Source organism: Geotrypetes seraphini, chromosome 2 (assembly GCF_902459505.1).
Source record: "Geotrypetes seraphini chromosome 2, aGeoSer1.1, whole genome shotgun sequence".
Lineage (NCBI taxonomy): Eukaryota > Metazoa > Chordata > Amphibia > Gymnophiona > Dermophiidae > Geotrypetes > Geotrypetes seraphini.
In genome coordinates this window covers 330,880,443-330,906,823 of record NC_047085.1, presented here as the reverse complement: position 1 = coordinate 330,906,823, position 26,381 = coordinate 330,880,443, and the positions used below count along the sequence as shown (strand labels likewise).

The 26,381-nt window shown below is 44.8% G+C and overlaps 1 protein-coding gene across 3 annotated transcripts in view; it reads left to right on the top strand.

Moving 5' to 3' along the window:
- Nucleotides 1–23,823, top strand: part of KIAA0895 (KIAA0895 ortholog) — a 106,348-nt gene extending 82,525 nt beyond the window's left edge. For all 3 annotated transcript variants that reach the window (XM_033930204.1, XM_033930205.1, XM_033930206.1), the window contains 3 exons: nt 15,474–15,779; nt 20,994–21,091; nt 22,431–23,823. In XM_033930204.1, the coding sequence (XP_033786095.1) occupies nt 15,474–15,779; nt 20,994–21,091; nt 22,431–22,592 (566 nt within the window). In that variant the 3' untranslated portion in view covers nt 22,593–23,823. The remainder of the gene's footprint in view (nt 1–15,473; nt 15,780–20,993; nt 21,092–22,430) is intronic.
- Nucleotides 23,824–26,381: the final 2,558 nt, after the last annotated feature.

The window sequence follows — 26,381 nt, the reverse complement described above, 5'->3', positions numbered from 1 at the left end:
CTATTAGGACTGTCTCAGTGCTGTGAAATGACCTGAAGCCTGATTGGTAAGTGGAGAGGGCTTTGTGAAGGTTTACATGCTATTTTCTCCACTATTTTTAAGATGAATGGCAGGTTGCAAACTGATCTGTAGATGCTCAGATCATTTGGGTCCGGGGGGGGGTTTTCTTTAGGATAGGTCTGAGGCAGGTAAGTAGGATTGGTAGGAGGCAGAAGTGTTGTCAGCATCCTGCTTTCAGCGATTACTGCTTTTGTACTTCCCACTCATCTGGAATAGTCTGGAAAGATAATAAGGAAGGAGAAATTAGATCTTACCTGTTCATTTTCTTTCCTTGAGTCTCTAAAGACCATTCCCGATCCTATCCAGTAGTCCCTGATTTTTATTTTCCAGGCTGCTGGAAGGTTCTGTTTAAAAAAAAAAAAGAGTTCTGAGATGGTAGAGATCTATTCTTTTCTTTATACTATCTTGCTTGGTTAATAGAAATACTGGCTGGCTCAGGGTTGCATAGGATCATATAGTATGTCACTCAGTAATTCCCATTCTTCTCATTTGCTGGTAGGAGGTCATATACCCATTTGTTGGTAATGGTCTGGAGATACTTGGAGAAAGAAAATTGCAAGGTAAGATCTAATCTCTTCTTTTTTGAGCATTTAACTAGTTTAATTTCAATACTACCGTTTAAAATGTGATTTCCCAGATGATAACTTCGGCACACAGCTGCCCCTAAGCAGTAGTTTAGCCACGGTTTCATGAGACAGCTTCGGGGCCTTTGGTAGGCCGATCCACATCACATCATCGAAGTGGGCCGGCCTAGCAAAGGCCCCGAAGCTGCCTCATGAAACCACAGCTAAACTACTGCTTAGGGGCAGCTGTGTGCTGAAGTTAAAAGCACACAGAGCTGCCGTTAGCCTACATAGAGGAAACATTTACTGGAGAGAGAAGGAGGGAAGGGAGAAGGTATTCCTGGACAAGGGAGGGGAAGGGGGTACTGCTGACAGGGGAGAAAGGGAAGAGAGTTACTGTTAGATAAGGGGAGGAGAAAAGAGAGAAGGGGTACTGCTGGACAGGGGAGGAGGAAAATTGGAAGGAAACAGCTGTCAGGGAATTAGAGGAGGGGAAGGAGTCAGGATGGAATGGAGCGATCAGATGAGGGAAAGGGGAGAGATAGAGGAATGATAAAAGTAGAGAGTGATTGATGCTGGGAAAGGGGGTCAGATGAGAAATAAGGAGAGAGGGACAAAGATGCTAGATCTGGTGTAGGTGAGATAAAAATGAAGAGAGCAGAATGAATCATGTAAAAAGGAGAGAGGGGGCACAGGCTGGATGGAAAGGGGAGAGGGGCATAGAAAGAAGGCAGATACCATATGGAAGGGGGAGAGGGCAGACAGTGGATGGAAGGGGCTGAAGCTGGATTGAAGAGACAGAGGGCAGACGCTGGATGAAAGAGAGTGAAAAGACGATGAAAGCAGAAATCAGAGACAACAAAAGGTAGAAAAAAATAATTTTATTTCTATCTTGTGATTAGAATATATCAGATTTGAAATATGTATCCTGCTAGAGCTGATGTTAGACATAACTGGGGAGTGCAAAGCCCAGACACTGCTTCTTTAGCTTCCAGCTGGCTTAGGGCTCTCTCTGACCAGGGGGCAGTTGCCCTAGTTGCACTCCCCCTAACACCATTCCTGCTATGTGTGACTGCGGTATTCTGTTAGCATGATATTTGTGTAGCATTCTGTAATAATTTGGCTTATTCAGTTTTCTTGATAGCAGAGGGGATATATGTGAAGGGGAGAGGAGACGGGGGTTTTGTTGATCCTTGCCCTGTATTATTTGTATTTATAAAATGACAATTGTACAGAATATTGTTTCTTTTTATGTTTAAATCTGTTTTATTGATTTTTCAAATAACCAACCAGTATACAAACACACAAAACAAAGCCAGTACAAAGCGAAAAAAATTCCTTCCCACCCACCCTCCCACCACCCCCTCCCCACCTACCGCGGGAACAGACACACCACCAAACAAGTCAAGTGAGCATATCAGTACAATAATCGACTTCTAGCTGTGGGTGTCAAAGTGGAACAAAAAGGCAACCAACAGCGAAGAAATAAAGTACCCTGTTTAGAGTTCAAGTTGTGAATAGCCTGGCGTTCATAGCCTACCAGGTGAATCATGTGGGTTCGCCAGTGGGACACCATAGGAGTCTGCGGAGTCAACCAACATTGGAGAATAGTCTTGAGACCAATAAAAATAGCCCTCTGTACAAAAGCAGCAGCACCCGGTTTAACCGGACCAAAGAAAGTTTCAAAATGAAAAGAAAAGTAACTGTGGGGGTCCAGGAGCAGTTCCAGAGAGACTTAATCAGGAGGCAGATACGCCGCCAATATGCCCGAATGCCAGGACATAACCAAAACATGTGCCCCAGGGTTGCACGAGGGGCAGCACATTTAGGACAACTTGCTGAAGAGCTGATATGCGCTCTATAAGCTCTCACAGGGGCAAAATAAGTTCGAACCAGAAATTTGTAATAGTGCTCCCTCTCCACCGCTGCAACCAGGATGGTAGACCCCAGCTTAAAACTCTGAGAAGAGCACTGTTTTTCCAGACGGATAATATCACAGGAAGTACGTTTATTCCGGCCGCTACATATGCTATGATCGCCCCCCAAAGAACAGCCTTAGCAGTCTCCAAAAAAAAAAGCCGAGTCAGAACGGTGTTGGGCATTAGTCAACAAATAATTATCCCAGCAGGTCCGGAGGTAGTCCCAAAAAGCGGAATCGTCCTGGAGATAGGAAGGGAAATGCCACCGACGCGAGCCCATGGGGGAAAACCCCCAAACCATATCCAGTCAGATGGGGCAGTGATCAGAAACCTCCAAAGGTCCAATAATGGCCTCAGAAACACGGGCAAACAAAGATTCCAAAACCAAAAGATAATTCAGACGAGAAAACGACCCGTGAGCTCGAGATTGGTGAGTATAGTCCCGTTCAAAAGGATGGAGAAGTCTCCAAGGATCCACCAGGCCAAGAGACCTACAAAGGAAAGGGACTCCCTTTGTCGGGGTGGTGTGAGAACATAAGAACATAAGCAATGCCTCCACTGGGTCAGACCTGAGGTCCATCGTGCCCAGCAGTCCGCTCACGCGGCGGCCCAACAGGTCCAGGACCTGCGCAGTAATCCTCTATCTATACCCCTCTATCTCCTTTTCCCTCAGTATCCCACGATCCCTTTATCCCTCAGGAATCCATCCAATCCCTGTTTGAATCCCTGTACCGTACTCTGCCTGATCACTTCCTCCGGTAGTGCATTCCAAGTGTCCACGACCCTTTGGGTGAAAAAAAACTTCCTTGCATTTGTTTTGAACCTGTCTCCCTTCAGTTTCTCGGAATGCCCCCTCGTATTTGCTGTCCCCTTTAGTCTGAAGAATCTGTCCCTATCCACCCTCTCTATGCCCCTCATGATCTTGAATGTCTCTATCATATCTCCCCTGAGCCTCCTCTTCTCCAGAGAGAAGAGCCCCAGCCTATCCAGCCTCTCAGCGTATGAGCAGTGTTCCAGCCCTCTTACCATTTTCGTTGCTCTCCTTTGGACTCTCTCAAGTACCGCCATGTCCTTCTTGAGGTGCGGCGACCAATACTGAACGCAGTATTCCAGATGTGGACGCACCATCGCTCGATACAATGGCATGATGACTTCCCGTGTTCTGGTTGCTATGCCCTTCTTTATGATGCCCAGCATCCTGTTGGCTTTTTTCGAGGCTGCTGCGCACTGTGCAGATTGCTTCAGTGATGCATCCACCATCACACCCAAGTCTCTCTCGAGTCTGCTGTCTCCCAACAATACCCCCCCTAATTTGTAACTGAACAACGGGTTCTTTTTCCCTATATGCATGACCTTGCATTTGTCCACGTTGAAGCGCATTTGCCATTTGTTTGCCCAGTCTTCCAGCTTGTCTAGGTCCCTTTGTAGGTCCTCACACTCCTCCCTGGTCCTAACTCTGCCGCACAGTTTGGTATCATCTGCGAATTTTATAACCTCACACTTTGCCTCCTTTTCCAGGTCATTGATGAATATGTTGAAGAGTAAAGGCCCCAGCACCGATCCCTGTGGCACACCGCTCGTGACTCCCCGCCAGTCAGAATACTGACCCTTTACTCCAACCCTCTGCTGTCTGCCCGACAGCCAGTGCTTGATCCATCTGTGCACATCCCCTCCCACCCCGTGGTTCCACAGCTTCTTAAGTAGCCTTTTATGTGGCACCTTGTCAAAAGCCTTTTGAAAGTCGAGGTAAATGATGTCTATGGGCTCCCCATTGTCCACCCGACTGCTTATCCCCTCAAAGAAGTACAGAAGGTTCGTTAGGCACGACCTTCCCTTACAGAATCCGTGCTGGCTTGTTCTTAGTAGGCCATTCCTCTCGATGTGCTCGCAAATGCCGTCCTTGATCATAGCTTCCACCATCTTCCCTATAATTGAAGTCAGGCTCACCGGCCTGTAGTTCCCGGGGTCACCCCTCGATCCCTTCTTGAAGATGGGTGTGACATTTGCCAATTTCCAGTCCTCTGGCACCTCACCAGTTTTCAAGGATAGGTTGCAAACATGTTGGATTGTGTCCGCTATTTCCTGTCTTAGTTCCTTCAGAACCCTTGGGTGGATCCCGTTCGGGCCCGGTGATTTGCCGCATTTTAACCTGTCTATCTGTTGGAGGACATCCTCCCTACTTACCTCTATGTGCTCTAATTTTTCAGCCTGTTCCCCACTCATGAGCTCCTCTGAGTCTGGTATATTAGATGTGTCTTCGCTCGTGAAAACCGACGAGAAGAACGTGTTCAACCTCTCAGCTACCTCTTTATCCTCCTTAATCACTCCCTTCCTATCCCCATCGTCCAACGGCCCCACCTCCTCTCTCGCTGGTCGCTTCCCCTTAATGTAACTGAAGAATGCCTTGAAGTCTTTCGCCTCCTTGGCCAGCCCCTCTTCGTATGTCCCTTTTGCTTTTCTAACCTCCCGGTGGCATTCCTTTTGGCATTTCCTGTGCGCCTGGTGATTTTCCTCCGTTGGGTCCTTTTTCCATCTCCGGAAAGATACTTTTTTGTCCTTTATCGCCCTCTTTACTTCTATTGACATCCAAACCGGGTCCTTTGATCGTTTGTTCTTGCAGCCTTTCCTGAAATTGGGTATGTACATTCTCTGTGCTTCCTGCAGGGTGTTCCTGAATAGGGTCCAGGCGCTTCCCACAGTCTCCATCCTAAAGATGTTTCCGAGCTTCCTCCCCACCATTTCCCTCATAGCAACGTAGTTCCCTTTCCTGAAGTTCAGCGCAGTTGTTGCGGTCCTCCTAACTATGGGTGTCCCTCTTTCTAATGTGAATCTGATCGTGTTGTGATCACTGTTGCCTAGTGGTCCTCCCACTTCTACCCCTCTTGCAGGCCCCCCTAATCCGTTTAGGATGAGGTCAAGAGTAGTACCCCCTCGGGTCGGTTCTTTGACTAGTTGCTCCATGAAGCAGTCCTTCACAGCTTCTACAAATCCTGTCTCCCTAGTGCAGTTGGAGTGACCCGTACTCCAGTCTATCCCTGGGTAGTTGAAGTCCCCCATCACTGTTACACTTCCAGTCCTGCATTCCTGTCTCAATTCTGATTCCAAGTCGTGTCCGACTCCCTCTGGTGTACCAGGTGGTCGATAGTACAGCCCCAGTTTTATGCCCGCACCCTTGTTTCCCGGTAATTTGACCCACAGCGATTCCAGCCCCTCTGCCTTTGTTGCCATATCCATCCCGACCGAGTGGATAGAGTCCTTTATATATAGTGCTATGCCTCCCCCCTTTTTGTGGGTCCTGTCCTTCCTATATAGCTTGAACCCCGGCAGCGCTACATCCCATTGATTTTCCTCTGTCCACCAGGTTTCTACAATTCCAATTATATCTAGGTCCTCTCCTTTGGCGACGACTTCTAGTTCACCCATCTTGGCCGTGAGGCTTCTTGCATTTGCGTATAAGCACCGCAGGTCCCGTCGTTTTTCTTCCACCTCTGCATTTACCTGGCCCACTTGCCCTTGGGTTTCTGGCAGTTTTCCCGCTCTCTGTGTTTCTGCTTTACCCTCAGCCTTTACCCTCTTAGCTTTCAGCTTCCCCACATTCCTGCCACCCCACTTACCCGCTTTTCCTCTGGGATTTCCAGCCCTACCGGCCCCCTCCTGGGCTGTCATCCCTTGAGCCTCTGTATGATCCCCCTTGCCTTGTGGTACCTCTATATTACCCTCGGCTTTCGCCCTTATGCCACCCAGTCCCCCTGTGTCCCCATGCCCTTAGTCTTCTCCCAGCAAGCTCCCTTTACCTGATGTTTCCCTCGCTGTCTGATTTGTATATCTTCCGGTCCCTCTGTTTCCTCCCTGCAGTCAGCCCGTTCAGCATCTGTCCTGGATGCTGTTGTCCGAAGCGTCAACATCAGATCAGCTGTCGGCTTTCCCCCTCTCTTCAGTTTAAAGCCCTCTCGATCTCCTTCCTCAAATTGGTTGCCAGTAGTCTGGTTCCCGCTGTGCTCAGGTGCAGGCCGTCCCGCCGGTAGAGCTTGCTCTTTCCCCAGAAGGACGTCCAGTTCCTCACCAAGCGGAAGCCCTCCTCCTGGCACCATCTCCTCAACCATGCATTCACAGCTTGGAGGTCTGCCTGCCTCTTTGCATCTGCTCTCGGTACAGGCAGGATCTCCGAGAATGCTATCCTCCGTGTACTCCGCTTCAGCTTTCGTCCCAGGACCCTGAACTGGTCAGTCAGTGCGTCCATGCTGAAGTTCCTCCGGCTCACATCGTTTGTTCCGACGTGGATTATTACCGCAGTCTCCTCTGTCTCTGCTCCGTCCAGGATCCTCTCGATCCTATCAGTGATGTCTCGTGTCTTGGCCCCTGGAAGACACAGAAGAACAAGAGCGATCAAGCGTAAGGTCCATCACTTGATTAAGGTCCCCAGCCACAACTAGGGGAAGAGACGTATCTTGGAGACCTAAGGACACCAAAGAGTCAAAAAAGTCCTGTGAGTAGTTATTAGGGCCATAAACGATTAGCAGTCGGAAGCCAGTACCCTGCAATAAAATGTGTAAGAGCAAATATCTACCCAAGGGATCCTCAGAAAGTAGCTTAACAGTGAACTGTAGACCCTTGTGCACCAATAAACAAACACCCGCTCGTTTATCTGTGGAAGAGGCAGAATGCACAGAGCCCACCCAGCCCCTCTTCAATTTGTAGTGTTCCTCCGAGTTAATTTAGTCTCCTGCAAGCAGGCCAGGTCTACGTGATGATGTTTTAGTTGTCTCAAGATCTTAGTGCGTTTTACTGGAGAGGTAATGCCAGACACATTCCAGGAAAGAATGCGAAGGGATTGGTCACCTAGAGTCAGAGCTCAAACAGTGAAAAACAACACACGACAAGCATCTTGCACCCAGGTGCCCAGCCCTACCCAAGTGCCCAGCAATAAACAAAGCAAATAGGATAATACTCACAAAGCATGCAATCATATACAAGATAAGAAATAACAGTGTCCAATAGAACATACCGGTGGACTGTTCCCAACTAAACAGCCCTTCCCCACCCAAACCCCAGAGAAGCCCAAAGAACATATCCCCGAAAGAATATGCAGGATGTCCAAACTGACACCATTTGGAGCCCCGCCCCTCCAAAAAACAGTAAATAATAAACAACAGTGCTCAACCATGGAAAAAAAGTACAAACTGAAATCAACAATGCTACTGGCCAATCAGCATACCACCCCACAAAAAAAGGAGATGGAACTGGTAAGTTCAAAAAATGTCATGGAGGCTCCACTGAAGAACCAAGAGTCTTATTGATGTAATCAGCAGCCTCAGTGGCCACTGTGAACGAATGCCAGGAGCCCTCATGGTGAATCTTCAAAACAGCAGGGTAAACAAATTGAAAACGTTTCTTAATATCCACCAATTTGGAGCAGAGAGGATAGAAAGCTTTTCTGCATTCAGTGAGGGCAGCAGAATAATCCTGACTAATCCAAACAGTAGAGCCCCTCAGTTGCAAGGTATCCTGTTTGGCGCGATACTGCCGCAAAATCTCCAATTTGTGTCTGTAATTCAAGAATTTGGCAATCACCACTCGTGGTCTAGAATCCTGGGCAGGGCGAGCGCCAAGGCGGTGAGCACGTTCCAAACAGAGAGGGCCCAGTGACGAAGTGTCGGGAAACTCCAGCTCCAGCCAGCCCTCCAGCTCAGCGAGCAAACGGGCATCAGGAATAATTTCAGGGACACCCAAAAAACGCAGATTTCCACGGCAGGACCGGTTCTCGAGGTCGTCCATTTTATCAGCCTGGAGACGCACCGTTTCCTGTAAGGCCGCAAGATCTAGCTCATGAGAATTAAGTGAGTCCTCCACCGTGGATACGCGCTGCTCCAGCTCGGTAGTCCGGACGGCCGTGTCAGTCAGGAGTTGCTCTAAGCGGTTCATTTGGGTTGCCAAGGTGTCCATCTGTGGTCCCAGAACCTGCGCCACCACTGCTTTGATATCGTTAAGCGCCTTGGCCGTGAACTCCAACACTGCGGTTCCCGAGGCGGCTGCCATCTTGGCCACGCTGGGGCTCGAGCGCTCCTTTTCTTTGCGAGCCGGTTTCATGCGCGCTGCTTCCTGAGAACGGGTAAGATATCTGTCCATGGGATCCCAAACCAATTAAGACCAAAAATCGCCAGCCAAATTGCCAAAAAGTCAGTTAAAACAGGAAGAGGAAGAGCAGGGCCCCGGAGCCGATCAGGAACACGTCCTCACCCGCTCATAGCGTCACGTGACCTCTATTGTTTCTTTTTATACTTTAATAAAATATGTTTAATATAAAATCATAACTATTTGAGGCTTGTGCGGATGGGATCAGATGGTTTGCGAGACCAAGCTCGCGGGGACGGTGTGACAATGGGTTTTTTAAAAATTTCAGTCTTAGTAGTTTGCCGGTCCACAAAATGATTATTTTATTTCCGCCGGTCCAAAGGTGTAAAAAGGTTGAAGAACACTGCTTTAGATAAAGACTATACACATGTGGCCTGTGTACATCCAACCATGTCTAGAATTGAATATATTTTGATCACTTCCTCTTTTTTCCCTCATGTGATCAGTGCCGAGATAGGAACGCCTACCCTCTTGGACCATGCTGTGGTATGGTTGGAGATACAAGGCATACAAATTAGGAACCAACCTGGTCAGTGGAGATTTTATTGCTATTTGTAATGGGATCAGCACTATAGAGCTCATGTACTTAAAAGATGGGAAAAATTCATGGAGAATAATGCCCCTTCCACCCCAAATCCTGTATTGTTATGGGAAACAGCCAAAGCAGTCCTTCATGGGGAAACTATAGCATACATAGCTAGGAAGAAGAAAGACAATTCCAGGGAATTCTAATATTTACAAAGGAAAATAGATACCTGTAAACATCAGTGGATTAAAACTTGAAATCTGATTGATAAAGACCTGCAATCGTACTGGTAAATTATTGGCTCACTTAGTACACTCTTGGCAGGGTCCTCATTTTTGTAAAGGGGTTTTACAAAATCAAACTTTTACTACAGATAGAGATCGCCTGACCGAGATTTTTCTTAAACATTTCTGGGAGTTCTACTCTAGGAAAATACCTTCACCTAGTGCTTTAACCACTTACCTTTGTTCTTTACGATTGTCTCAGCTCACGGAGGAGGAAGGCCATCGCCTTCACAGGCCTATTACAGTCCAGGAAATTTGGGACGCCACAAAAAAATCTTCACTGTCAAAAACTCCCGGACCTGGTGGTCTCCCTTCTGAATTTTATAAAATTATGCAAGACCACATTGCTTTGTCTTTGGAAGCCTATTTTGCCCAGGTTGTATCTACTGGAAGTTTCCTCATTCCTGCTAAATGTGCCCATGTAGTGCTGATCCACAAGCCAGATAGGAATCCAAAATTGTGGATAACTATAGGCCGATTTCCCTGATAAACTGTGAACTTAAATTAATGGCAAAAATTTTGACATCTCATTTGTCCCCTTTATTGCCGGGAATGATACACCATGACCAGGTTGCTTTCGTCCAGGGAAGGCATGCGGTGAGGAAGGTGATGGCAGCATTAGGACACATCGTCACTCATGGTCTCGCGGCTTTGTTAATCAGTCTTGATGCTCGTAAGGCATTTGACTGTGTGGCTTGAGACTATCTGTTCCCGGTTTTGGAGAGCTATTTCATGAGGGGACCCTTTCTAGACATGGTCATGACTTTGCATGTTAACCCCAGTTCAGAAGTACTGGTCAATGAAAAGGTGTCTGATTATTTTTCATTGGAAAGGGGTACATGACAAGGTTGCCCCCTGTTGCCTTTATTGTTTATTTTATCCCTGGTACCATTGCTGCAGAATATCAGAGAGGATGGGAATATCATGGGAATGCCAGTGGGGAATGAAGAGGTGCGATGTTTGGCATTTGCTGATGATATTATTCTGCTTTTGACCCAACCCCAGAGGTCCTTTCAGAGGGTTTTGCAATTAATAGAACAGCATGGGAGTGTGTCAGGTTTGGAGCTGAACTTGGAGAAATCAGAGGCTTTGCCTTTTATTGGGTATAATTATTCAGACTGGTCCACACCCTTCCCCCTACAGAAAGTTGCACATAGACTTAAATATTTGGGGATTTAAATCACCAGTGACCTACTGAAAGCTTATACTGAAAACTTCTCTGTTTTATTGGGGAAAACAAAAGGACATTTTATCCCTTTGGACCAAATACCCTTTGACCTTATAGGGTCACATAGTATTGTTTAAAATGTTTCAAAAATGGGTGCATGTGATGCAGACTTTCCCAATGTGTGTGACCAATAGGGACCTTGGAAAATTTCATAATATATTGCGGTGTACCCCGCTGCAGGGCAAAATCTACCGTAAGGCCCCCATTGATCAATAACCACGCCCTAGGATTAGTATACAAAGCTGTCACCCAGCCCATGAATGATCCCTGAAAACTGCCCCGACGTAGAACCCAAAAGAGGTATTCCCAAGATATACTATCGAATGCCTTCTCCATGTCCAATCCCCCCACAACTTCCAAATCTCTCCGGCCAGCCCTATTGTGAATAGCTCCCAGAACCTTTAGCAGATTCATAGAGGCGTAACGCCCTGGCATAAAGCAAACCTGATCGGGGTGAACAAGGACAGGGAGAAAGCAATTCAAACGCCTCGCCAAGGTCATAGTCAAAAGTTTGATATCCTGGTCCAAAAGAGAAATGGGCCGGAAGGACCCCACCAGGTCCGGGTCCTTTCCAGGCTTTCGGGATCAAGACCATGTGGGCTATATTATCCGGAATGTACCGCCCTCCGCAGCCACAGTATTATACATCTCACTCAGTGGCTGTGCCACCAAATCTGGGAGAATCCGATAGTATTCCGGGCCAAACCCATCCAGTCCAGGCGCTTTCGTCAATTTGAGAGACTGGATGGAGACTCGCAGCTCCTCCACAGAGATCAGCTGACTCAGGGATACAGCCTTATCCTCATCCAAGTGCGGCACTTGCAGGCCTTGAAAGAAAGCATCCAAGGCGTCCTTATCCAGCGGTCGTTTCCCATAAAGGCCTTCATAATACTGGACAAACTGATCGGCTATCTGCTTCTCCCCCTCATGCCAAATCCCCTTGGTGTCGCGTTTAGCGGTAATAATTTGACGTTTTTTGAAGGGGCATACCAGATTAGCCAAGAGCTTCCCCGTCTTACTTCCCCAACGTTAAAGATTGTAACATTGATAGGAGAGGGACTGTTCTGCACGCTGATGAAGCAGGGCCTCAATTTTCTCCCGGATACCCTTATATTCCAGCCGATCCGAATTGGACAAAGTAGCTATATGTGCCTTACGAAATATATATGTAGTTTTTGAGTGAGCAGCAGAAGCTCCCCCTCCCGTTCCTGTTTCTTAGCAGACGTATATTCGATCACATACCCTCGCATAACTGCTTTGGATGCATACCAAAAAGACACCGGCCCCATCTCTGGGGTAGCATTGGTAGCCTGATAGTCAACCCATTGGGTCCATAGAAAGGTCCAAAACTCTGGATCATTGTACAAGTGCGGGGCCAGTTTCCAGGAAGAAGCCTTACGACCCGGTGAAAGGCTTAGGGTGAGATCTACAGTTGCATGATCCGAGATCGTAGCCTCAGTAATCTCAGACTTAGTAGCCCGAGAGAACAACCGCTGATCAAGAAGGATGTAGTTCAGCCGTGCATACACCTTGTGAACTTGGGAGTAAAAGGTAAATTCAGAATCATAACGGTGCAGAACGCGCCACACATTGATCAGGTCAAGTCCAAGTGTTGCATCAAGAATCCCATCCCCTTGTTGTCATGATCTGTCAGGCTGGCCCTAGGAGGCTTACAATCCACCATTAGAGCTGCTGTGATGTTGAGATCTCCCCCAGGATCATTTGGTACTCAGGATAAGCCGATACCAAGGAAAGGACTGTAGAAAAACATTTGACAGTAAACATTTGGTACATACAAGTTACAAAGGAGCAACTTCATGCCCCACACTTCCCCCAATACTATGATGTATCTCCCCTCCCGATCCGTAAGTTGTTTGTGTATTGTGAAGGACAGCCGTTTGTGCAGTAAGTTCACCACTCCCCGCTGTCGTCCACCAAAAGTGGAGGAGTAGACTTCCCCAACCCAATTCCTCCTCAATTAGCGTGTTTGCTCTGAGCGAGATGGGTCTCCTGCAAAAAGGCCACATCCGCTCCCATCTTAAGCAGGCCAGTCAGTATGCTCGTTTAATTGGGGACCTAATGCCATCTACATTGAAAGTGACCACTTTCAAATCAGCCATGCCAAAAGAAGAGAGACAGAAACCTATATAGGGTAGAAGGAGAGGGAAAGACCCCTCGCCCCCCCCCCTCCCCCCCGTGTGAGCTGAAGCTCATCCAGGCTCATCAAGCATTCCATATACAGAACAAACAGAGATGAAACTAAGTGGCACAGACGAAGCCTCCCAGCCAAGCTCCACTGCCCCCAGAGAAAAAGTGCCCTTTCACTGTTCCAATCAGTGGTGTACCTAGCATGTGTGACACCCGGGGCCCATCATTTTTTGGCACCCCCCCATCTGTACGAAAAACATGATTTTTAGTAACAAGCCATACGTCACACATGAGTACCTAGGAAAAGGCAGCATCTTACATACTGCAGTGATAAGTACAACAGCAATACACCCATTGTAAAACTAAAGCCAGACTAGTACAGATCAATCCTGCAGTCAATCCTAACAGAAAACCATGTCTTTCGAACACACCTTCGCCTAGTTTGGAATGTCATCACAAACTTACCCCTCCCCCTTTTACAAAACTGTAGTGTGGATTTTAACCACGGTGGTAACAGCTCTGATGCTCATAGAATTCTGAGCATCAGAGCTGCTACCACCACGGCTGGCACTAAAAAACGCTCCACAGTTTTGTAAAAGGGGGGATAAAATAGAAATACATTGACAAAGGTTAAATTGAACCAGCAAGAATCTGGACTCTGCATACAATGCAATGCCACAGAAACAGTGACACGTCTCTTAAAGCAATAAATAAATAGAAAATTTTTGTTCTACCTTTGTCTTCTCTGGTTTCTGCTTTCCTCATCTTCTTGTTACTCTCTTCCTTCCATCCACTGTCTGCCATCTCTCTTCCCCTATATGGCATCTTCTCTCCTTCTATGCTCCTTCCAGAAACTGTATGCATCCCCCTTCCATCTCTCCTTTCACCCCCATTGATCTGGTATCTGTCTCCTCTCCTTCCCCCCTGCTCTGGCATCTCTCTCTCCGCTCCCTTCCTCCTGTTCTTCCCTGGTCTTCCTTTTCAATTTATTTATGCCTCTGTCTAAATTCTTTTTTACTATTCAGTCCTCAATTTCCCTCTTTCACTATGTCTACCTATAGCTTGCCATCTCTTTCCCTCACCCCTTCCAGTAACTAATTCTATCCTCTTCCCTCAATCCTGCATGTGCCCTTTTTTTCTTTCTCCTCCCCACTTCCTTCCAGCATCTGCTCCCCCTTTCCCTCACACTTCCATTCAGCAGCTGTCCTTTCTCTCCCCCACACTTCCATTCAGTGTCTGTTTCCCTCTCTCTTCCCCTTCCATCTACTGCTCACCCTCTATCTCGCCCCTTCCATACACTGCTCTCTGTGCTCTTTCTATCCAGTGTGCACCCTCTCTCTCTCTCTTCCATTTGGCATCTTCTCTCTTTCTATGCTCCTTCCATAAACTATCTATCCCTTGCCCCTTCTCTCCTTTGTACATGATTGATTTCAACTCTGTCACTTCTCTGTTTTTCTCTCTCTGTCATCACCCCCTCCCCTATGCTCTGGCATCTCCATCTTCTCCTTTCTTTCCTTCCCACCTCACGGTCTGGCATCATCCCTTCCCTGATTCCCGGCATCTCTCTTCTTTCCTTTTCTTCCATCTCTCCCTCCCCCTCCATGCTCTGACATCTCCTCCTTCCTTTCCCCCTTCCTTTTCCCATGATCTAGCATACCTTCCTCCTTCCCTCCATGCCCTTGCATCTCTTCTTCCCTCCAAGCCTGGCATTTCCTTTCATTCCCTCCCTCATCTTCCTTCAACACTCTCCCCAATTCTCTCCCCCTCTGCTCCCTTTCCTCCTTCTGTCACCCAAGGCCTGGTGTCCTGAACTTCATCGGGCAGCAGCAGCATTCACAATTCACTGCTGTTGCCCGCTTCAGGCCTTCCTCTCGGTCGGGTCCTGTCTTCATGAAAACAGGAAATAGTCAGGACCCGGCAGAGAGGAAGGCCTGAAGCCGGCAACAGCAGCGAATTGTAAAAGCTGCTGCTGCTCGAAGAAGGTAATGGCACCAGGCCTTGGAGCACCGAGGCAGACTGCTTCTCCCCCCTCTCAGCCGAACCCCTGCTAACCCTCCTATCTCTCCCCCCCAAGTGAACCTTTCCGACCCTCCCAGCGAGAGCAGCAAACCTCCCTCCAGTAGCGTTGGCTGCTTCGCGGCTTTCTCCTGCCGGTGAAGCGTCACTGATGACATCATCAGTGACGCGGCAGAGGGAGGAGAAACTGAGATGATTATATGTACATCATCAGACCAATCGTATGAAAAAGTGTTGACTTGAAAGATGTTTTCTAAAGTTGGGAGAACAGAATCATTGAGAAGTTGTTGGCATTTATTGCCTAAACAAAATTAAGTTATTATAGCATGTATATTATAGCATGTTCATGCTCATTCTTAATGTTGCTTTATGACTTACAGAGCAAACATTGTTTTCCCACAGATTCACTGTGCAGTTATCATGCATGATTTCAGCCACTGATGGCCAGAGGGATAAGAATCCTAAGGTTATCTGCAGGCTTGCAGTGCATTAATTTAGAGCACAGTTAACAGAATTATTGAGTAAGTTGACTGAATTTTTTTCCCTCTTTATACATAGTGAAGACTCCTTTTTTTTTTTTTTTTTCTTGCTTTACAGGAACACATTACTTCCGTGGTATGAACAACAACCTGCAGCCCTGGTGTAAATTCATTGGGCGCAAAAAACATGGCCTAAAGCCAGTCAATCCCACAGAAGAAGGCTTAGCAAGCATTCATAGTGTCTTGTTTCGCAAGGACCCCTTTCTGTGGAGGGCTGCCCTTCTCTATTACACTGTCTATCAATCTAGCCACATGTCCTTTTGTGAACTCTTCCAAGATGTGGGAAAGTTTGTCAAGGATCCCAATACCCGTTGGGATTACTGTGTACGAGCCAAAAGGGGGTGCACTGACACATCTCAACCAGGTATGTTTCTTTCCTTCCTAAGCATTCACATATCCTATATCCTAGCAATCGTAGAAAATTTTCTTCTATGCATGCCTGTTTTCAAGGGTGCAAGGATATTGGAGAAGAACATAGATTGTTGGCTCCTGTATGAATTGGACATATGAATTACTTGCAGAAAGTCTGGGGGAGGTGGATTGTGTATGGTAGTGATAAAATCAAGGCCTGATATAGCAGTGACTTCCAGGAATTCTGTTTAATGCATGTTTTCTGTTTGGAAAACGGGGAAGACTGCATGACTTAAGCTCACTTAGGAGGTTTTACCTAGGCATGCTATATTCTTTGCCTGGTATGTATATCCCACTTCCCTCCCTCCTTTCCTCTTCCTTTAGGAATAAGAACATAAGAATAGCCATAGCGGGTCAGACCAATAGTTCATCTAGCCCAGTTTCCTATTTCTAACAGTAGCCAATTCAAGTCATAAGTACTTGGCAGAAACCCAAATATTAGCAACATTTCATGCTACCAATCCAGAGCAAGCAGTGGCTTTCCTCATGTCTGTCTCAATGGACTTTTCCTCCAGGAACTTGTCCAAACCTTTCTTAAACCCAGCTATGCTAACTGCTGTTACCACATTTCTCTGGTAACAAGTTCAAGAGCTTAACTATTCTTTGAGTAAAAAAAAAATATTTCCTCCTCTTTGTTTTAAAATTATTTCCATTTAATTTGAGTGTCCCCTGGTTTTTGTACTTTTTGAAAGGGTAACAAATCAATTAACTTTTTTACCTGTTCTATACCACTCAGGATTTTGTAGACCTCATTCATATCCTCCCTCAGCTGTCGAGCCCTAACCTTTTTAGCCTTTCCTCTTATGAGAGGAGTTCCATCCCCTATATCATTTTGGTTGCTGTTCTTTGAACCTTTTCTAATTCTGTATCTTTTTTTTGAGATATGACGACTGCAATACTCAAGGTAAGGTTGCACTATAGAGCAATACAGAGGCATTATAATATTCTTGGTCTTATTTACCATCCCTTTCCTAATAATTCCTAGCATCCTGTTTGCTCTTTTGATTACTACCACACACTGGGCAGAATATTTCCACGTAGTGTCTACAGTGGCATCCAGATCTTTTCCTTGGCTACTGACTTTTTGTTTTACTGTTGTTATTATTTTTCTCAAAATAATAATACACAAACAAATCACAAACCAAGAAGGGACCATCTGCATTGTTCCTTCACAGTGGTCCAAATATACAAAACAGTGATGTATAAAATACCTCCACAGCCCTCACCCACCCACCCACAGGGAGCTACATTATTAGGAATTCAAAAGAAGGCTACGTGTTTGAGGTGATTTGTGGAGACCAAAAATCCTGATATAGTCTTCATTTTTTAGGGGAGCCCCACTGAGCACTCAGCTATTCAATCTTCAACATATAAAACATCTCATCTAATATAATAAAAGCCTAAGTGTGCATGTGCACTCTTACCAGCGTGTTCTGTTTTCCGTGCGCTGTAGGTCCCCGCAGGTAGGAGTGCGCATGCGCGCTTACCACACGCATCTCTCTCTCTCTCCCAAGGCGGATGTCGGCCATGGCGGCTGTCGGCATCTGCATGCCGCGGCAGCTGTCGGCGCCTGCAGGCCGCGGTGGCTTGAGGCGTCTGTCGGCAGAGGGCAGACACAAGGTAAGGGGTGCTGCTGGACAGGGAAAGAGACGGGGGGGGAGAAAAAGGAAGGGAGGCCTACTGCTGGACCGGGGAGCAGGTAAGGGGTGCTGCTGGACAGGGAAGAGATGGTGAGGGGGAAGAAAAAGGAAGGGAGGCCTACTGCTGGACAGGGGGACAAGAAAGAGGTGCTGCTGGATGGGAGGAGATAAAAAAAAGGGAGAAGGGCTGCTGCTGGATAAGGGCAGCAGTGAAGAGGTGGTGGTGGACACAGGGAAGGTAAAAGGAAGGGAGAATGCGTGGACAGCCAAGGAAAAAGAAAGACAGAAAGAAAGACAGAAATACAGAAAGCGGCTAAGGAGAGAGAGAGAGAAATAAAGACAGACACACACACATATATTCTAGCACCTGTTAATGTGTTGGCGCCTGCAGGCCGCAGCGGCTTGAGGCGGCTGTTGGCAGAGGACAGACACGAGGTAAGGGGTGCTGCTGGACAGGGAAGAGAGGGGAGAAAAAGGAAGGGAGGCCTACTTCTGGACGGGGAAGCAGGAAAGAGGTGCTAGGGGGGAAGAAAAAGGAAGGGAGGCCTACTGCTGGACAGGGAAGCAGGAAAGAGGTGCTGATGGACAGGGGAAGAGACGGGGGGGGGGAGAAAAAGGAAGGGAGGCCTACTGCTGGACAGGGGGACAGGAAAGAGGTGCTGCTGGACAGGGGGGAGATTAAAAAAAGGGAGAAGGGCTGTTTCTGGATAAGGGAAGTAGTGAAGGGGTGGTGGTGGACACAGGGAAGGTAAAAGGAAGGGAGAATGGGTGGACAGCCGAGGAAAAAGAAAGACAGAAAGAAAGACAGAAATACAGAAAGCGGCTAAGGAGAGAAAGAGAGAGAGAGAAATAAAGACAGACACACACACACACATATATTCTAGCACCCGTTAATGTAACGGGCTATAAGACTAGTTTCTCCATAATGTAATCGAGGAGGCCTCCAGCCTCCTCCAACCGGAAAGTATACATTTTCTGGCTATCAAAAAAGCCCTTTGAAGCAAGGCATTTCCCCCTGTACGAAATCCCAATATCCAAACTTTGAAGAATAATTGGATGTCCGTTCTCAAGGGGATATGCCTATGCAAGACAGTCTGTAATGATTGGTAACCAAAGTCCAAAAACCTTGTGTCCGTTCACAGGTCCAAAACATATGCACCAATTGTGCAGGTGCATTCTGACATCTAGGACATTCAGTGTGGCTCGCTATGAGACTGTTGTGCACAAGAGAGTGAAACATATGCTTGAAGTAAAAACTTATATTGGTAATCCTGCAGCATGGCAGAACATGAAAGTTTAAGAATATTTTTCATCAAAAGATATAAATGATCTCCAGTTATCTGCTCTGCCTCCACAAGTTCACTATTCAACAAGTCAGCTAAAGCATCATAGTCCCAAGGTGCACTGAATCAACCCAGACTGGTAAAAGGACAGACTAGCCTTAGTTTGTCTGGACAAATGTTTCTTGTATCATTTTGCGATATTCTCATTTAGATTAGTCAAGTCCAATGAACGAATATAAAGAGATACAGTGGTGCCTCACACAACAAACTTAATTTGTTCCAGGAGCAAGTTTGTTATGCGAAAAGTTTATGTGAAACGCGTTTTCCCATAACAATACATGTTAAAAAAAATAATTTGTTCTGCAGCATAAAATATGCTGAGATGACATAAAAAAAGATAAATTTGTCAAAATGGTGAAAATGGTGGTCTTGCTGAGGCCAAACTCTTTGACGAGGTCACACTGTTTTACCCCACATTCACTCCTTCTAATTATTTCCCGTTTCATTTCAACAGAAATCACCTTCCTGCTTCATGATATATAAAAAATATTGAGTTTATCTTAAAAGGACGACTGTATACAGTGAGAGAGGGCAGTTAAGTGCAGTGCCTGCGCGGAAGGATGCCATACATCGGCAGCTCGGGCGACTTCGTTGTGTGAAACGAAGTTCGTTGTGTGAAACGAAGTTCGTTGTGTGAATCAAGACATGAAGTTCGTTGTGTGCAGCGTTCGCTGTGCGAGGCGTTCGTTGTGTGAGGCACCACTGTACCTGTAAATAGGCCATCCAATCAGTAGAAGACAAATAGCCCTCAGTTTATAACTCTTAAAGAGGTTTTATACAGCCATCCTCTGTTACCAGTTCCTTCACATACTGCAAGCCAAGTGCATGCCATCTCCGCAAATTCAGTTTTGTGTCATCTGGATCTGAATCCTTATTGCCCAATAAAGGGAGCAGGACTGTGAAGCGATGACACCTGCATGCATTTACACAGTCAGTGGCAACATTGCCTCGTAGATTTCAATAAAAGATGATGTCTTGTAGGAAAAATCTTACAAGGCTTGGCGACATGTAAATAATACAATAGATGAGAAGGCTGTGTTAATTGCTGTTCTAGAGTGAGGGGGGTATAATAGCAGGTTCCCTTGATCCAGTTCACCAAATGGTGCATTAAATAAGCATAGTAGGTATACCCAAATACCCCTGCCTCAATGGTAAAAATAAAAGCTTTTATATGAGGTTTCCTGTTATTCCACAAAACTTTCCTCAAAGTGGTCTAAAATTTGGCCAAGTCCCTGTTAGTCAAATACATAAGAAAAGTCTGCATGACATATAACCATTTAGGAAACAAGATTATTCACAAAGGTTGCAGCTTCTGCACCTGAATGAAAAAACTGTGTTCGGCCATCATTAACAATTCTCAATTGCGCTGGATATGAGCGCAAACTTGATTTTCTTGGCAAACAGTGCCGAGCAAAGTGGCGTTAAGATCTTGCGCCTAGCTGACACTGAGGCCAAATAGTCCTGAAAACATAATATTTTCTTATTCTTATATCACAACTCCTTGCCTGTGCAGAGCACAAGTTCAAAACCTTGAAAATTACCACTCTGGGTTTGGAGGTCCCCAAATGTTTAGCCCCCAAACGATGGGCTCGTTCCACTTGGAAGGGACCATGATGAGCAGCAAGCTGTAATGATTGGGGGGATCCACTTCTGGAAAAAAAAAAAAAAAGGCAATCAGCTCTCCATCTGAAATTTGTTCTGGAAGCCCAACCAGGTGAAGGTTACTGCGCCATGCCTGATTTTCTAAATCATTGACCACCTGTGCCAGCGGCCTGTAGTCGCTTTTCCATCTGTTGATGTAGACCCTGCATCTGGTGAACTTGATCTTCCATCGCACTCACTTGGCCCTGAGTGCCATCCATTTCCAACCCCACCCTTTCCCTTTCCCAAAGATTCCACATCTATCCATACCACCTGTATGGGTACCATATATCTTTTCCATCCCTGACTCCTCCCACCTCCTCCTTCCCTCAACTCAGCTGTAGGACATAAGTTTAAACTACATGGCACATACTCTCCAGGTTGGCTGAGTCTGCTCTGTCTCTTAAGTATGTGTATAACCGTGCCACCAAAACATATAGATGAACTGCTTTATATATTCCTTGGGGGGTGTGGGATACTGCTGTCTACAAAAGTTGTTCTTATTTTCCTTGCTCTATCAGCCAAACATTGTTTCTCCTTTAGGCTGCTTCAGTAAAGATCAGGTATACTTGGAAGGCATCCTTCAAATCCTGAGGCACAGAGCATCTATTAACTTCCAACTATTGACGGTTCTTGGAAAGGTCGGTGCAGCTGGTGGTTATGTGCTTTATGACTTCCAAATCTTATAAAATGTAAACATGGTTGAAAACAGATTAATGTTTTTAAGAGGATATTCTTGTTTTTGGATAGTACAAGGTCTGTTCAAAAAGTTCCATGACTATTTAATACATTTTTATAAAATCAATCTTACAACTCATTCCTTTGGGTCTCCTTCAAAGTGCTCCCCTTCCCTACATATACACTTTTCCCAACGTCATTTCCACTTCTGGAAACAGTCCTTAAATGTATCTTCAGGAATCGCCAAAAGTTGCTGCATCAAATTTTGCTTTATGTCTTTAATGGTGTCGAATCACTTTCCTTTCAGCATGGATTTAAGTTTAGGAAACAAGAAGAAGTCAGCAGGGGCCAAGTCAAGAGTAAGGTGGCTGGGGAAGAACTGTCAATGCGTTTTTTTTAGCAAAATTTGTGAATTTTGACAGCAGCATGAGCGGGCGCATTGTCGTGATATAGGACTGCTGCTTCCTGCAAAGTTTGGTCCACTTCTTCTTGATTCTCCCATGAAGTCGTTTCAACATTTTCAGATAGTAATTTTGGTTGTCAGTTTGTCCTTGAGGCAGAAATTCATAGTGAACACGCTGTGACTGCCAGAAAAACCTGTTAACATCACTTTGACGTCTTCCACTTATTCACTACCACTTTTGAAGCATGGATATCATTCAAAACACCTTCCACAACTCATGATATATTCCCCATAAGCCACTTTCAACATTGCATAAGTTTCTGTAGCACTCTTACCCGATTGAAAACAGAACTTCATGCCGTAGCGCTGCTCATTGAGATTGCACATGATGAAAAATAGCCAATCACGAAAACACACTCACAAAAACTGTTGTAGCTCGGAGACAAAAACAGATATCAAACGGGAAAAAAAGGAGGTTACTCGTGAGGATTCAAGCTACACGACGTCACCTAGCATGTCTCAAAAAGAACTTCCTGTAGGCGTGCAATTCAAACTGTCCTGGAACTTTTTGAACAGACCTCATAATGCTTGATCAATTTTAATAAGGCCAAAAAATATGTAGGGGTGGGGTGGGGGAGAACGTGCAAAGACAATATGATCTGGTTAGACATTTTCATTCCCTTGATGTTCTATGGGCTGTTGCAAGTCCAGTCGACATTTGTCTTTAGGAGGTGAACTCTATGCTGTATCAGTTTATTGACTCTGCCACTGCATCCATGGCAGGAATATTTTCTCTGAGAATCTTTAGTTAGTTGTTTGTTTGTTTTTAAGGTAGAGGGTATGGAATGGTGGTTTGGCATAGTAGATGTAACTGTATTTTATCTGTATTGTGCTGGCAGGTCTCCTATGAAGATGTAAATCGCCTGAAGGAATTTGGAGTAGTGGAAAACATGAGGATTCCTCATTTCCTGCAAGATCAATGCCAGTATAGGGAACAACTAGAGAAGATTATGGAAGTGAATGAGCTAACTGACAAAGAGCTGCAGGAGCTCATCTCGTAAGACATCAGAGTGCCAACCCAGGACAAATAATTTCTCAGAACTCACAGAATTCAAATAAAAAGTATTACTTAATTATTTTCTTCTTTTTCCACATACAGTATTTCATCATTCTGTCTTGTCAAGCAATGCAAACCTAAAATATGATTCTGAAACTTTTATTCATCTCAATTTTTATTGTATTTAAATCTTGATAAAATATATTTAAATTGATTGGATGTGTTCTAAATTGTGTAAAGTATTTTAGATTAAATGTGTATATATGTTTATTCAAAGAGAGGCAAGAAAATGGCTAAGTTGCACATGTACTACGGCAGCAGGAGTTTCATAAAAGGGGCCTCATTTTTCATAAGTTGTTGGGGGCTGAAGAGCAGAGTCACATGCATAAAAGCAGTCCTTGCACTGCAGCCATTTTTACTCCAAGTATATAATTTTTATTTGGTTAGTTGCTTGAACATTTATTTCTTCAAGTGTGTATAATTTTGTGAGATCATATATCTGTCACTCTCTATATACAGTATATATATTACAATTATTAAAAATGATGAAGCTACTATTTGAGCACATGTCCCAGGACAGGAGGCCAAAATTGGAATCTTGTAGGGATCTATAGATAAACAAACATCTATCTTTCTCTTTTAAAATCTGTTCTGTTCTCTTTGTCCTTCATAATACAAATAGTCTTAGTGAAGCTGTTCAACCCTTGCATGCAATAAATGAGAACATGCTTCAAAGGTGAAAGAATTCTGGGCAAGCGGCAATAAGCAGCTGACATTCTTTTACTAGAAACTCTTGCTCACACATCACCATACTTTATATTTGCCTTCATGGTCTCTCAGTAATGTTTAGTTGTAGGTGATAAGAATATGCGTTCTGGAGCTATAGTGTGTCTCCTGCATTTGTAAGATTTTAAAATATGAGGGGATTCCAAATACAGTAATGATAATGTGTTTCTCTTGTGTACTGTGGTCCAGAGTCCTCAATGAGCAGTGTGTCTCATCTGGTTAAGTCACAAACATAGGGACAGAAACTTCTAAAAATCCCTATAAGTATAGCCCCTTTATAAAGTTTAGATGTTTATAGGTTTATACGATCCTCAGAAACACCACTTAGAGTTCAAATGAGTTCATAACCCTAAGCTTTAAGTGTTAAATCGTCATTGGATCACAACAATTCTTTTTATAAATATATTTGAAGAACTAAATAGTTGAATAAATATGATTGTCTTTAACTATTTCATAAAGTATTCTCTATATTAGCTGGTACTTAGCTTTATTCTTGTGGTCTGAATCAGGGACCTGAAATTCACCGACATATTTGGCTGATAAGCTTTTTCGAGGTGAAGTCCCTCATATTCAAGTCGCCAGTATCATAAGTAGCATACTGTTATAGGAAAGCATTTGCTGTATTAGAATTCAAGTGAATCTGAAGTATTCCTAGATAAGGTTGTAAACTCTTTGTTGTGATCATGAAAGAAGCTGGGTCATTTATTGTACATTATCTTGTGTAAGTTCAGGACCTGTATGTGTATTACAGAAGCAACTATAGTAGTCAAACTAGAGTGGTAGTGATAGTTATAGTAGTTTCAGACTTTAAGTAATAATCACTTTTTATGTTGAAGCTTCATCTGGGCAGGGCAGACTTTCTTGAGGATCAGAGGAATCGGTGACTGCATCTAGATAGCTGGAAAGCAGCCTGTAGCAAGACCAGCATGTATCAGCAACAGGATAAAAAGAAACAGACAAAGGGAACCATTCTTAAATGACCTCATAGTTGGAGGGAGCGTTGGCGGCAATGCTGGGCAGTCTTTTAGTCTGAGTTCTGTAAATCAGGGTTCCTCAAATTGGTCCTGGAATACCCCCTTGCCAGTCAGGTTTTCAGGATGTCCACGATGAATATGCATGAAAGAAAGTTGAATATAATGAAGGCAGTGTATGTAAATCATGTTTATGCATATTCATCGGGGATATCCTGAAAAGCTGACTGGCACTCCAGGACTGAGTTGATAAACACTGATGTAAATAGCAAAGACAGATCAGGATCAAGGCTAGAGTGGGCTTCAATAACAACTCCAGGAGTTGGGGAATTAGGACTAGGATAGGGCAGACTTCTGAGGTTTGTGCCCAATAATTGGTAGGGGGCGAAAGAAAGATACTGTTAAATCATGGCGTGGAATTGGTGTGGAATGCCACCTTGTGGGCAAATTGGATGGACAGTGCAGGTCTTTATCTGTCAATATTTACTATGTTAATGTTACTCCAATAAAGAGTCCAAAAGAGAAATAGAGGTTCATAGACAAAAGCGCGCGCCAACAACCCAGCGCAGACAACTGAGCGCAAGGTGGAAGTGCGCCAAAGAAAAACAGTATTTTAAGGGGCTCCGACGGGGGGTGTTGGTGGGGAAACCCTCCCCCACTTTACTTAATAAAGATCGCGCTGGCGTTGGGGGGGTTTTGGAGGGTTGTAACCCCCCTCATGTACTGGAAACTTAACTTTTTCCCTCTTTTTTAAGGAAAAAGTGAAGTTTTCAGTATAATGCGGGGGGTTACAACCCCCCAAACCCCCCACAACGCCGGCGCGATCTCAAGTAAGTGGGGGGATTCCCTCCTCACACCCCACGTCGGAGCCCTTTAAAATACTGTTTTTCTTCGGCGCGCTTCCGCCTAGCGCTCAGTTGTCTGCGCTGGGTTGTCGGCGCGCCTTTGTCGTCTCGCGCTTTTGACCTGTCACCGAAATAGAAGATCTCATGCCAGACAAAAGCTAAGCAATGATGGAGTGTTAAAAGCTAACCACTATCTGGTAGAAATAATCTATCTGAAGATCCTGCTAAGAAATCTTGGATATCATAATTGTAGAATGATTCTTAAGGGCAAGAATGAGTTTAGCAAGATCCTTTTTTTTTTTTTTTTTTTTTAAAGTTCTTGCAGGCTTGCTCTATAAACAGGACACCATTGTTTACATAATTGTGTTCAGGATTATAAGCTGCAAAGATTCCTTGTTGAAAACTTCAGGATATAAGAAACGGTATGGTATATAATTGCTGTTTCTAAAGCCTTATACAATGATGATACTACAGCTAGTTATCTGAGAACTACAGTATTGTTGAATTAGAGCTGCATTATCCAGAGCAATGTGTAAAGTATTATACCAGTAGAAGCCTGTGCAAAATGTGACATATTAGTAAAATCTGGGTGGAAAAGCTTGATATTTCAGAGCATATTGTTCAAAATTACTGGCGTTCAAACTTCCAGTGGCTTTAGTATAAGGACCTGAATATTAGTATTAATGCTGGATATGTCAGATCAAAAGTTATCCAGGAAAAAGACATACCCCAAATCTGTTTTGACCCGCATATACAGTGTATAGTTTTTCTTTCTAATAAAGATACTCACAACAAGTAAAAACCAAACAAAAATAAAGAGAGTTAAGAGGAAGAAAAGTGCAAGAAGATATCTGGACTTGTGTGTTAGATAAATAGCTATATTTTGAAATCAGATTTAAAGATATGAGGTTAGATCCACTAAAACAGGGATCCCTAAATCAAGTCCTTGCTTTTTCTGGATTTTCACAATGAATATGCAGGAGATTTAGTTGCAGATTCTGTTTCCATTGTATGCAGATATTTCTTGCAAATTCATTATGGTTCAGATTAGTTTGCAGAGTTTGGATTTAGAGATCTCTTTATATGTGTTTTGTATCTAGTGGTGGAGGAGGAAGGCTTGCTACAGTGTCTCTCAAACTTTTTTTTAGCTCCGGCACACTAAACAGAGCAAATGTTTTTCACGGCACATTA